Raw genomic sequence first — 14,513 nt, forward strand, 5'->3', positions numbered from 1 at the left:
TGAGCCAGGCATAAAGCTAAATGCTTTAAACAAATATCTCATTTAATATTGGTTAAAAAATTCTGAGGGCTACATTCTATAAGAAATTATAGATTTTGAGAAAAGAGACTAATTCAGAGAAAGATATACTATTTCACAGATCTTTAGAATGAAAAGGGATTTTAGAGAAAGGTCCAGAAAAGGAGGGGAGGGAATATGCATTTACTATGGGCCAGGTATTGTGCTAAATGTTTTACAAATATTATTTCATTTGAAATTTTCATTTGTTTTCATTTCATTTACAATCCTTGGAAATAGAAGGTCTTATGATTCTTACTTTACAGTTGAGGGAATTGAGGCACAGAGAGGTTAAGTGAGTTGTCTGGGGTCACACAGCTAGTAAGTATGGTGGTCAGATTTCAATGCAGGTGTTTCTGACTCAAGCCCAGAAATCTGTCCTCTCAACCCCCAGAAGAAGATAAAACCCACAAACCTTTAAAGAAGCTGTGTCATACAGTCCATGATCAGATTAATATGGGCACATGATTTATTCCACAAGCAAATTAGAAGATCATAGAATAGTTTACCTAACATGGCTATGAATAAAATAAGAACTTATGACCAAGAAAGAGAGAATGCTACAGAATGTAAAATAAATAATTTGTATTACATTAAAATTAAAAGGTTTTATACACACAAAATCCAAAAGCCAAAATTGAAAATAAAGCACAAAGGTAGGGGAGAAATATTACAGCAAGTTTCCTTGACAAAGACTTCATTTCTGAAATACATAAAAAAATTGAGTCAAATTTATAAAAATATGAGTCATTCTCTAGTTGAGAAATAGTCAAACGACATGAAGAAGCAGTTTTCAGACAAAAAAAATATCAAAACTATATGGATCTGAAAAAAGTGCTCTAAATCACAATTGATTAGGAAAAGAAGCAAATTAAAAGAATTCAGAAGAACCATCATATACCCATCAGATTGACTATTAGGATAGAAAAGAAAAATGATAAATGTCATATGAGATGTAGGAAAATTGGGACACATTCTTTGTTGATGGAATTGTGAACTGATCTAATCATTCGAGAGCAAATTTGGAGTTATTCCCAAAGGACTATAAAACTGTGCACATCTTTTGGACCCAACATTGCCACTATTAAGTCTGCATCTCCAAAAGCTTTTTTTTTAAAGAAAAAGGGGAAAGGACCTACTTGCACAAAAATTTTTGTAGAAGTTCTTTGTATGGTGGCAAAGAATTGGAAATTGAGGTGATGCCCAACAATGGAAGAATGATTGTGCAAGTTGTGGTATATGGCTGTGATGGAATATTATTATGCTATAAGAAATGATGAGAAGGATCCTTTCAGAAAAAAAAAAAACTGGGAAAACTTACATGAATTGACACAGAGTGAAGTGAGCAGAACCAAGTGAATTGTACAAAATGAGAGCAATGTTGTATGATGATTAACTGTGAATGACTTAGCTATTCTCAGCAATATAAATGTCCAAAGCAAATCTGAAGTACTTATGATGAAAAAATGTTATCCACCTTCAATGAAAGAATTGATGTTCTTTCTGAACATCTTCTGATGAAATCTGAATGTAGATGAAACATAATATTTTTACTTTATTTTCATTCATTTTTGTGTTTTCTTTCACAACATGACTAATATGGAACTATGTTTTGCATTGCCTGCTTTTTCAATGAGAGGGGAAAGAAGAGAGAAAAAGAGAGAATTTGGAATGCAAAATTGCAAAAAAAAAAAAAAGATTAAGGATTAAAATTATTTTTGCATATAATTGGAAAAGGAAAAAAAAATTAAAGAAAGAAGCCATGTTGAGGTAAATACTTATTTGAGTCTGAGCAACACCTAGTTTAGCAATATTTTTGAACTGGATATTAATATGATTTGATAAAACAAAATATTTTTCCCTGTTTTTTATTTTTCTTCTAATTTTTGGCTGTAAGGATTTTGTGTAAAATTTTCAAATTCATTACAATCAAAATTGTCTATTTTACATCCCATGATTCTCTTGACTTCTTCTTTGTTATGAACTCTTTCCTTATCCATAACTCTGAGAGATATGTTTCCATTCTCCCATAATTTGCTTCTGATATCAACTTTTATTTCTAAATTATGCACTAATTTTCACATTATCTTGGTATACACTGCAAGAAAATGGTTTTTGACTAGTTTCTGTCAGACTGTCTTCCAGCATTCCCAGAAGTTTTTATGAAATAGTAAGTTCTTGTTCCCAAACATTAGATCTTTTGGTTTATCAAATTTTAGATTACTATGGTCATGTATTATTATGTATTACATACCTAGTCTATTCCATTTATTGACCACTCTACTTCTTAGCTTTTATCAGATTATTTTGATGATTATCACTTTATAGTATAGTTTGATATCTTTGTAGTACTATACCTTCCTTCACATATTTTCCCACTGATTCCTTAATATTTGTGATCTTTTGTTCTCCCAGAGGAATTTTATTATTATCTTTTCTGGATCTATTAAATAATTCCTTGTTAATTTGATTAGCACGGCATTTAACAAGTAAATAAATGTAGGCAGATTAATCATTGTATTATATTGGCTTGACCTACCTGTGAGGAGTAAATATTTTTTCAGTTAGATAGATTTGTGTTTTTTGTGTAAAAAAGGTTTGGTAACTGTGTTCATAGAATTTTGGTGGATGTTTTCACAGTATAGTTTTATAATATTGCTATTACCTCATTGTTTATGGCACCTTTTAACAAAATGTGGTTTCTTTCATTATCTCTTCTGTTTTGTTGTTGTCGTTATTTTGCTTTGTCTGAGATCATGATTGCTATTCTGCCTTTTCTGTTTCAGAGAAAGTAAAATAAATTTTGTCATGGAGCTTTACTTTAACTCTGTGTGTGTGTGTGTGTTTGTTTCAATGTTTTGTTTTGTTTTGCTTTGTAAACAACATATTGTTGGATTCTAATCCATTCTGCTATCCATTCCATTTTATACTTCAGTTCATCCCAATCACATTTATGATTTTTAACTATGTATTTCCTTTCCATTCTCTTCTGTTTATCCTCTTTTTAAAAAACTTTTTCCCTCCTCAAATGTCTGTTTTGCTCCTGCCCATTGCCTCCCTTAATCAGCCTTCCTTCTTAACATGCCCCCCCTCTTTAAAATTTCCCCCCTATTTCCCTATTAAGATATTTTCTATACTGAATTGAGTTTGTGTGTATATTCTTCCTTCCTTTAAATAGTTTAGATCAGAACATGATTCAAGTGTTGCCTGCTACTCCACCCTACCCATTTTCCTTTCCATTTAAAAAATTTTTCCTTGGGCACCTTGTTTATGCGAACTAACTTTTCTCATTCTTCCTCTTCTTTCCTCCTTTTTCTACTTTCTCTTTCTCACTCTTTAATTTTTCTTTTGAGATCAACTCAGCATAATAGATACATACTCATGTACTCTAGGTAGACTTTCTACTATTCTAATTATGATAAAGTTCTTTTAAAAATATTATTGTTTTATTTTTTCTGATTATACATGTATATTAACTTTTTAAATATACATTTCTTTATTAATCATGTTGGGGGAGAAAAATCAGAACAAAAGGGAAAACCATGGGGGAGGAAAAAAAAAAGAAATGAACATAATATGTGTTGGTTTACATTCAGTCTTTATAGTTCTTTTTTCTGGATGCAGATAGTGTTTTCTGTCCAAGGTTTATTGGGATTATCTTGGATCACTGAACCATTGAGAAGAACCAAGTCTTTCATAATTGATCATGACACAATTTTGCTGTTACTCTATAATACAATATAATACAGGAATAGAATGTATTCCAGGTTCTACTTGTTTTGTTAATCATCAGTTCATGTATATCTTTCTAGGCCTTTCTAAAATCAGCTTATCATTTTTTTATGGAACAATAATATTCTATAATCTTCATGTACTACAATTTTTTCAGCCATTCCCCACGATGAGTATGTAATCATTTTCCAATTCTTTGCTTCCACCAAAAAAAAAAAAAAAAAAAAAAAAGAGCTGCTATAAACATTTTTGCATACATGGGCCTTTTCCCCTTTGGGATACAGACCCAGTAGTGGCAAAGCTGAGTCAAAGGATACACACAGCTTTATATCCCTTTGGGCATAATTTCAAATTGCTCTCCAGAATGGTTGGATATTAAATGTATTATCTTCCCATTTAGGAATATAAATAATTTAACCTTAAGTTCTTCATGATTTCTCACTCATATTTACCTTTTTATGCCTCTTCTTTATGTTTGAATGTCATATTTTCTATTCATCTCTGATCTTTTAATAAAAAAACCCCTAGAAGTTTTCTATGTCATTAAATATTCATTTGCCACTTCCACTTCCATCTATATCTACTCCCTATAGGTCACACTCAGTTTTGCTAAGTAGATTATTCTTGGTTGAACCCTAACTCCTCTGCCTTCAGAAATATCACATTTAGAGCTCTCTCCACTCCTTCACAGTAGCTGCTGAATCTTGTTTGTTCCTGATTATGGCTTTAAGGTATTTGAACAATTTCTTTTTGCATGCTTTGAATGCTTTCTCCTTGACTTGGAAGTTCTAAAATTTGCCTGTAATATTCATGGAAGCTTTCATTTTGAAATATCTTTCAGGAAATAATTAGTAGGTTCTTTCAATATCTATTTTGCCTTCTGGTTTTAAGGTATTGAGAGAACTTTTGTTATATTTTCTTGAAATATTCTGTCTAGATTATTTTTCTATAATGGATTTCAGATAGTCCAATAATCCTTAAATTATCTCGCTTTGATTTATTTTCTGGGACAGTTGTTTTTCATCTCAGATATTTCACAGTTTTTCTTTTTTTCATTCTTTTGATTCTGCTTTACTGTTTCTTAGTGTCTTATAGCATCATTAACTTTCATTTGTTCCATTTTAATTTTTTAATTGTATTTATTTGTTTATTTTATTATAGCTTTTTATATATAAAACATATACATGGGTAATTTTTCAACATTGACTCTTGCAAAAACTTCTGTTTCAACTTTTCCCCTCCTTTCTTCCATCCCCTCTCCTAGATGGCAGATAGTCTCATACATGTTAAATATGTTAAAGTATTTCATTTTAATTTTTAAGGAATTATTTACTTTAGTGATAACTTATGACTCTTTCCCCTTTTAGTCAATCCTTCCTTTAAAGAAGTTATTTTCTTCAATAATTTTGTACTTCATTTACCATGATTTTCATATTTTCTAGCATTGCTCTAATTTCTTCTCCTAATTGTTTCTCTACTATTCTTGTTTGATTTTAAAAATTTTTTGGTTTTTCTTCTTTATTTAGTTCTTCAAGGAATTTTTGTTGGACTTGTATTTAATTGATATTTTTTTTTGAGGCTTTGCTAGTAGATATTTTCATGTTTTCTTCTTTTGAGGTTTCTGTCTTGAACTTCCTTGTTACTATAGAAGCTTTTTCCAGTCATGATTTTTTTTTTGTCTTTGCTCATTTTTTCAACATATTTCTTGAATTTATATTAAACTCTATGTTAGAATTGATTCTGCTTATCTTTGGTGGAGTTGGGGTGGGATCACTGACCCATGTTTCAGACTTTTTTTGTCCTACTATTTTCATAGATAGTTATGATGGACTGTAACATTTTTGTGCTTTCAAGGTGGTATGATTCAGGGAGTGGTGTAATCACTGCTCTCCTTGTTTGAGTTGTAATTTTTACACAGTTATAGCCTCTACCCTCTTGCAGCCAAAACTTCTCTTGTCCCTGAAATTTCATTGTGTACCCATGTAGACCTCTGCTCTCTTGCTTCTACAAAAGCTTTCTTTGCTTTGGAACTGTGACCTAGAATTGGATAATGGGTAGTGGATTTGCCAAATGACATCAAGAATAGTCTGGAATTTCTTTCTGATGAGGTGTTCATTTCTTTTACTGTGTCTGGGAGATGCTGCTGTTTCTGCCACTGCTACCACTGTCCCACTGCTGCTTTCAATGCTGAATTATACTCCTGAACAGTTTCTATTTCAGTAATATAGACCTCTCTTTCTGTCTTACATTCCTGGCTTAGAAGTATATTTTTTCCTGACTTTTTGTTGGTTATGTAACTTTAGAATTCTATTTGATGTGTTATTTTAGTTGCTTAGAGAAGAATATTGAGACATCTTAGCTAGAATGTATCCTTTAACTGTATCATCTTAGCTCCTCCCTTGACTTTTCCATAATATTTAACATTGTTAATCAATATTTGATCCTTGAAACATTCTCAAAACTTTGTAAATATTTGTCTTCTTATCATGCTTATATTGCTATTTAACTATATAGTTAATATTTCTGATATTTATTTAAACCATGAGATTAGTTGTTTTAATAAATAAGCAATCCTTTATGAGAGAAAAGTTTCTCCAGTTTATTAAATAAGTAATATTTAATGAAGGAGAATACATTTTTATTAATTACTGAAAAAAAATCCAGAATTATCTCTGGATGATTCTAAAGGCTGGGAGGTAACCTAAAAGTAAATGTGACCAATCCCATGACCCTTGAACTTGTTATATTGATATATGTTAAGTCCTCTGTATATTTCTCCTTGAAGGTAATATTGATCTGATCTTTGGGGGGTATTCAGCACCTTATCTGTTATGTTCATGATTATGATTGATATAAAAATTTATCCAGGAAAAAAATGAAAGAATTAAAATGCCCATTTAGACTGTGACAAGAAATTAGATGATTATTGTATGAACTTAATACTCTGGTACATATAAGGTCAATTAGACCCATGGTTGAATAGGAGGAAGAGAAAGGAATGTGTTGCCTTTAGAAGATTGTGTTGTACTTTTAATGATGTACTTTCAAGATCCAAATCTTTTATACAAAATTTCTCTCAGTAAAACTGTATACTTTCGAATCTCTGAACTTCACAATCTTCTAAGAGTCAAAATGGCAAAGACAGATCAAAATGGACTGAAGCTTATTTCCAACAACGATCCATAAGACATACAATATAAAATATATGATAAAAAAAAAAGGAGGTAGGCCAGTCAAATAGCAAAAGGAAGGGATACTAGATGAATAGTATGATAGTATTACACCCATCCTGATCTCAGTATAAAGAGGTCTAGAAAAATGTTTCCAGAACATTGCACAAATTCCCTGTGGAAGATTTATGGGAGCATATGGACAAGATTTACACCATCTGAAAAGGAATAGAGATGGGTTATGATCTGTGCCAGTGTAGGGAGAGAATACTCACACCATGAGATCACAGATACATTGAAGTATTGTGACTAATGCTAAAACTGTTCTGAGAAAACAATTTAATACTTTGGTGCTTCTACAGAGAAAACCACTTCGAGGCTTTCTTATTATATCTCCTCAAACACCTTGTCATTTTTACATTTTTGTTTGAATAATTTTTTCTTCTGTTTGACTTTGCTTTTTTTCAGCAATTATTTCAGATGGCTTCCCACGTTCCAGATACTCAACAATCCCATACGTCACCATTGACAAAATAAGTACTGCAAGTACTATATAGAGTTTGACATCAACACACAAAAATGTGCTGTATCCAAAAGCAATGACAAATCCAAGGGATTCCCAAAGGCGATAATTGGCAAAAGCAGCCTCCTTGTTCTTCACAAATAAAACTCCATAGATGGCTGCAAAACAAAAAAGAAAAGAATGATAAATTTTCCCTGCAATTCTGCTTTTTTATTATTATTTCTGAGATTAATTACCCATACATCACAGTTCCGCAAATATTCCTATCAAAATTTGTATGTGTATTTTTAGTAAATCTTTCATTTTGGTAATAGAACTAAAACAAATTACTGTTATATGTTCAGGTTATTTTTTCTATGTTTATCTAGAAATGAAAAATAATAGCATGTTGTTATTAACTCATTATTATCTGGCTCAAATATAATAGTTCAAAAGCAAGGGCAAATAACAAAAGCAATAGTAATATTTAACAGCATCCATCCATTACAGAAGTAATTCAAGAATCACCCACACATATTCTAATTCCATGTTTAAGAACTTTGAATTTCCTTTATTTGATCATAATCTTTATGTATCTTTCTCTATGCTTTATGACCTGGAATTCTTTGTGTTCAGCATTACTTTTAATTACATTTACATTTATATATTAAATTAACCACCTCTCAAAAAAAGTCATATTCTTAAATTAATGTCTTATTTCCCTTAGAAGATTGCTAGCAATAGTAACTGCTAACTTAGTAGGATAAAGGAGATGAGTGTATACTCTTTTCTTATAAGAAAACAAGAAGATAGTGTTCTCAGGGATGATAAAGGCTACTTACCTAAGGCTCTTGTAATTTTGTCAAACTGAGTACTTGTTTTGAAAACAAAAATTAATTTAACATCTAACTCAGACAGAAACAGTTCAGTTGACACTACAGGCAAGCATTAATAGAATTAGAAGATCAATTTATTGAAAAGGGAGGCACTAAGAACATTATTTATCTTGAGACCACCAAAATTAACTGATTAGACCTTTGCAATTCTTTTAAACTTTCCTCTTTGATTTGTAGTAATGATTCCCATCTTATCCCCATATCATCATTTATTTTAGGAAAATTCTTAAAATATGTGAAAGAAAGCTTTTCTATTATTTAAGGGTTAGGACAAGGGATAAAAGAAAGAATCATGTTCTTTCTGCAAGATTATAATGGTTTGAGGGGAATCAGTTTTAGAAGAATGATATTGTCAACTAATAGCCAGAAAAGGAAATCAGGTTCTAAAGCAGATGAAAATGAGTGGGAGAGGTAAATTTTCATCTTTTTAATAATAATATCAGTAGCTAACAATTTTAGTGCTTTAAATTTGCAAAGTACTTATTTTATATGACTTCATTTGATCCTCTCAATAACCCTGTGAAGTAGGTACTATTATTATCTCCATCCCCAATATTCCCATTAGCCAAGCCCCAAATTATACTTCTAGGTTCATTGAACATTATCTTACTTCCCACACTCTATGATCCAAGCAGTTACCTTCTTTCTGTTCATCATATGTGGAATTCCACCTCTCTTCTCATCAGCCTCTTAAAGAATCACTCTTTTCCTTTTTATCACAGTTCAATAAATTATCTCTACATGAAGCCTTTTCTGATCATCCCAGCTGCTAATATTTCCTAGCAATTCCTTGCAATTCCCTGCCTAATTACTTTGTATTTAACTCTTTTGTATTTGTATTTATTCACAGTATATATTTTCTGTATGTATTTATATATATACTTTCTCTTTCCCAGTTAGAATCTAAGATAGGGTAGGGATCATTTTAGTCTTTGTATTTGTATCCCCAAATGCCTGACATATGTTAGGCGTTTAATAAATAATCACCAATGAGCCATTGTTAGATTTCTTAGCTGTGTCCTTCCTCTTGAAGGTGAAGAAGCTAGAGAATGGTACTTACCATTGGTTTGTGTCTGCAAAACAGCATCTGCCATGCCCCAGAGAGCAGGAAATATGAAGAACACGGGCATCTGACTAGGGTGAGGTTTCCACAGCAAAAGGGAGATGATGCAGGAAAAGTGTATTATTGCACCTGTAAGTTTGAAAAGAGAGGAAAAATATAAAAGGGAAAAAATTGGTTACTGAAAAGCAGGTAGAATTTATATATTCAAAGAGAAACTCATTCCTTGATTGTAAAATGTCCTTTTAAATTTCCTTTGTCCAATTTTCCTTTAATAACTTCTATGAAACTAAACCAGTACTTGGTCTTTTATAAATCTCCTTTTGGTACTAAAACAAAGCACAGATGATGCTACTGGGATGCAGGACTTCTGATCAATACAGATCTACCATATACTTTTAGGTCTATTAACAACCATAGATTTTTCTTTCTTTGCATCTCATGCATTTAGGATAGAGCCTAGCATCATGGTAATTAGTAAATACTTGCTGATTAACTGACTAATTGATTGGCTAACTATCTTTGAAAACTAAACTGAAAATATCAAGATGGGGAGCCTTGGATCTGAGAGAGCCAATAGGCTACTAGTAGCAGTTATAGTATGCAATTTTAGGACCAAGGGCAGTTGCCAATATTAGGAAGAATAAAGCAAGAAAACAAAAGGAAGTTAACTCTAGGTCCCAGAAAAGCTTTCTAAATTGAGAAGTGATACTACTATATTATGCAGTCTTCACAAGGTTTTTGACATTTGTGACTTCTGTATGTTGTCAATATCATAGCTTTCTGATCATAAGATCTTTTCATGTGCATATCTTTGGAATTTGAAAGTGCCTTGCCACATATCTTAATACTAAATTCTCCAACATCCAGTTCTTTCAGACCTTGATTGGGTATCTATTTTTAACTTTATAATTCAAAATCCTTGCTTATTATTATTCATATTGAGCTCTGTTCTCTTTTCCTTTTTAATTAAAATAATAAAATGTATGAAATTTGAAGTCTTAGATTATCAATAAAGGAAGTATCCTAGAGCATTGTAAATTGGAAAGAAAGTCTAGGATCATTTATAAGCATGATGACAGCAGTGAATGGATTTATAATAATGTAAATAATGATATCTTAATAAATTATTTTCCCCATGCTAGTCTTCCAATTTCCATATTGACATGAAAGAAAGCAGGACAAGGTCCTGGATTTAGAGCATTAAAACTGCCTTGGTTAAAATCCTAGTTCTACTTACTGTCTGTGAGTTCTAATACACCATTTCAACTCCTAGACCTGAGTTTCTCTATCTATAAAATAAAAGGATTTGATTAGGTAGTCTTTAAGGTCCTTCCCTGATAAATATTCCTTATGTTGGCCTCTAGGTTTCTCCTCAGTTTTATTGGGGCCCTACAGCATAACCTCATAATTATATATCATCAGCATTATTTAGATAATTTTTTTGTTCTGAAATGTTAAAAAAAAAAGCTCTTACATGTTATGAGGAATATAGTAGGCACTTAAATAGATGCTTATTGCCATTCCTTTTCCTTCTCCCTCACCCCCCCCCTTCCCTTCCCTTTCTTTCCCTTTTCCCATGAAAAAGGATGAGCAAATCTAACTTTTTCTAAGGTATTAATAAGTAAATAATTTATTTATGTAAAGTACTTTGTAAAGTTTAAAATATAATTTCATGTAGAATAACAATATAAATTCTATTTATAATAATCATCATATAATAAATAATATAAATAGGTATATAAGTTTATATGTGTATATATAAACACTTTCTAAATAACATCTCTATAGGATAGTCTCCAAAGACTTAGAGTTGGATGGGACTTTAGAGGTCACATAGTCCAGAGGGTCAAACACAGAGCCTGTGAAACATGTGATCCATAAGGAGGAGGAACCAGATTAAAACATATACATATACTCCTTATGGGTCACATGTCCCACAGGCTGTGTGTTTGACCCTCTGAACTATCTGACCTCTAAAGTCCTATTCAACCCTGAGTCTTTGGAGACTATCCTATAGAGATGTTATTTAGAAAGTGCTCATATACACACATTTAAACATATATACCTATTATACTATATATATATATAATATATACATATACCTTTACTTTATATACAGTAAGGCTCAGAGAAAAGAAAAAGGAATTGGTTTCTTCCCACTTACATTAATAATAAAGGGGCCCACAAGCAGATAAATATAGGCTTTTAAACTCCAAGACCAGGGCTCTTTCTCCTATCATGATGCTTAAGTCTTAGAAGAATCATATTCAAATATAAAAGACAGCAACTTTTTATTACTGCCAATAAAGAGATTAAAGATTTTTACATACCTAGTACAAACAAAGCTATTCTGCCAGTATACTGGGAGAGTTTTCCAAATAACATAGAGCTGATGGAATTGGTGGCCGAAAAGCAGATCATCACATAGCCAACATATTGTATTCCCAGGGCACAGGTGACATATGACTAAAGAAAAAACAGACAAAGATTAAAATGGCATTTATATTCATGATTATTCTTTTTGGGTAGAGACTAAACCTGTAATTTCATGTCTACAAGAAACTTCCAGATAGAAACTTGACCAATGTAACTCAGCTCTTCATAATTATAGTCATAGAGAGCTATCTAGAACCTTGAGGGATTAAGTGATTTGCCCAAGGTCACATGGCCAGGATGTGTGAGAGGTAAGATTTTAACTCAAATCTTCTTAATTCCAAGGCTAACTTTAACTATTTCATTGCTTCTTAACTGTCAGTTGGGGAAATAAGCTTTTTCAGGAGGGATTCTATATCATGCTCTAATTCATTTGTCATTTGATGGACAACATGTTAATTTAGCCTGAAACATTATTTCATCACTTAGCTCCTTCTATCCAAGGAAAATGATAATTTTTATACATGAAATTTGGGTGCAAAAGAAAAACGAACTGAATTTAGAGCTAATTGACAAATTCAACCCTATTCTCCTTATATGAATATACTCAATTTATCATCTTCATCCTATTAGAAAATGATTGGTGGAGCTCATAATTATTTGTGGTCTTAATTACTTGGGAAGGAAAGAGAGGAAACAAGCATTTGCTAAGTGCCTAATATATGCCTGTCACTGTAATAAGTATGTTAGAAATATTATCTTATTTGATCCCCACAACAACCCTATAAGATATGTGCTATAATTTTCTCTGTTTTTGAGTTGAGAAAACTAAGTCAGGTATATGTTAAATGATTTGCCCAGTGACACACAGCTGAAAAATTATATGAGAAAGAAATTTAATCAGTTTTTCTTTCTCTGGACCCATCATTTTGTCCACTGTGCCACCTAGCTACCTCCCACAGGAACAATGAAGGAAGATGGTAAAAATGATAAAAGTCGCAACGGGAAATGAGAGGTAGAAAACTATTGTAAGAGGTTTTGAGAAATTATTGGTGGTCATCAGCATTTCTATATACTTACTACCAATAAAACCCACCAGGAAGTGATAGGAAGAGAAATTCCATTTAAGATAACTGTAGGCAATATAAAATTCTTGGGAGTTTACGTGGCAAGAAAAACCCAGAATCCACATGAATCCAATTGCAAAGCAGTCATATCTAAAAAACTGGAGAAATAGTAACCGCACATGGATAGGCATGGATAGGCAATACAATAAAGAGAAAAATTCTACCTAAATTAATTTGGTACCATGTCAAAAGAACCAAAAAATATTTTATAGAACTAGAATGATAAATGATAAAATTGGTCTATTAAAAACAAAAGAAGAAGAATATTAGGGGAATCAATGAAAAAGTGAAGGAAGATGGCCTAGCCATACCAGATCTCAAACTGTATTACAAAGCAGTAATTACCAAAACAATCTGGTTCTGAGAAGGAAATAAAAGTGGTGAATCAATGGAATAGTTTAGGCACATGAAACACAATAATAAATAACCATAGTAATTTATTGTTTTACAAATTCAAAGAGTCAAGATTTTGGTATAAGAAATCATTAATTGACAAAAACTGCTGAAAAATCCAGAAAACAGTTTGATAGAAACTAATTATAGAACAGCATCTCACACTGTTTACTATGATACAGTAATCAAAAATATTACTTAGACATAAAGGGTGATATAATAAAATGAGGGGATAATGAAATATGTCTGTCAGAGTTATGAAAAAGGGAAGAACCTATAGCTAAAGATAAAGAACATTACAGAATGGAAAATACATAATTTTGATTATATAAAATTAAATTTTTTCACAAAACAAAATCAATGTAGCCAAGATTAGAAAGGAAGCAGGAAACTAGAGATTTTTTTTTTTTTTACAGTAAATGTCTCCAACAAAGGCCTCATTTCTCCAATATGTGCAGAACTGAGTCAAATTTATAAGGATGCAAATCATTCTCCAATTGATAAATGATCCAAGGATACTTATATGAGGGGATGTGGAAAAATAAGAACATGAATACTCTGTTAGTAGAGTTGTGGACTGATTCAATTATTCTGGTGAACAATTTGGAACTATGCCCAAAGGGCTATAAAATGGTACATGTGCTTTGCTTCAGCAATAATACTGCTAAATCTGTACTCCACGGAGATCAAAGAAAAAAGGAAAAGGATCTATCTATATACATGAAAATATTTATTGTAGCTCTTTTTTTGTGGTGGAAAAAAATTGAAATTGAATGTCCATTAATTGGGGAATGGTTGACCAAATGGTAGTATATGATTGTGATGCAACACTATTGTACTATAAGAAATGATAAGTTGGATGCTTTCAGGAAAACTTGGGAAAATTTACATGAACTCATGTAAAGGGAAATCATCAGAACCAGAAGAACATTATACATAATAATAGCAATATTTGTATGATAAACAACTGAATTATTTGGCTATACTCAGCAATATAATAGTCCAAGCTAATTCCAAAGATTTTAGGATGAAAAATGCTATAATCTTGAAAGAAAAAAACTAATGGAATGTGAATACAGATTGAAGGACAGTTTTTTTTCTCTTTTTTTGTGTGTGGAAACGTATCTGTGCTTTCTTTTATAACATGACTAATGTGAAAATATTTTGCTTTACTGCACATCTATAATCTACATCAAACTG

General features: G+C 31.6%; 1 protein-coding gene across 1 annotated transcript in view; it reads right to left on the reverse strand.

Moving 5' to 3' along the window:
* Window positions 1–3,481: 3,481 nt before the first annotated feature.
* UNC93A (unc-93 homolog A) overlaps window positions 3,482–14,513 on the reverse strand; it is a 54,166-nt gene continuing 43,134 nt past the window's right edge. The window contains exons 7-9 of the mRNA XM_051998102.1: window positions 11,751–11,886; window positions 9,418–9,549; window positions 3,482–7,640 (exon numbers count right to left, since the gene is read on the reverse strand). Coding sequence (XP_051854062.1) covers window positions 7,375–7,640; window positions 9,418–9,549; window positions 11,751–11,886 — 534 coding nt within the window. The 3' untranslated portion in view covers window positions 3,482–7,374. The remainder of the gene's footprint in view (window positions 7,641–9,417; window positions 9,550–11,750; window positions 11,887–14,513) is intronic.

This window comes from Antechinus flavipes, chromosome 4 (assembly GCF_016432865.1).
Source record: "Antechinus flavipes isolate AdamAnt ecotype Samford, QLD, Australia chromosome 4, AdamAnt_v2, whole genome shotgun sequence".
Lineage (NCBI taxonomy): Eukaryota > Metazoa > Chordata > Mammalia > Dasyuromorphia > Dasyuridae > Antechinus > Antechinus flavipes.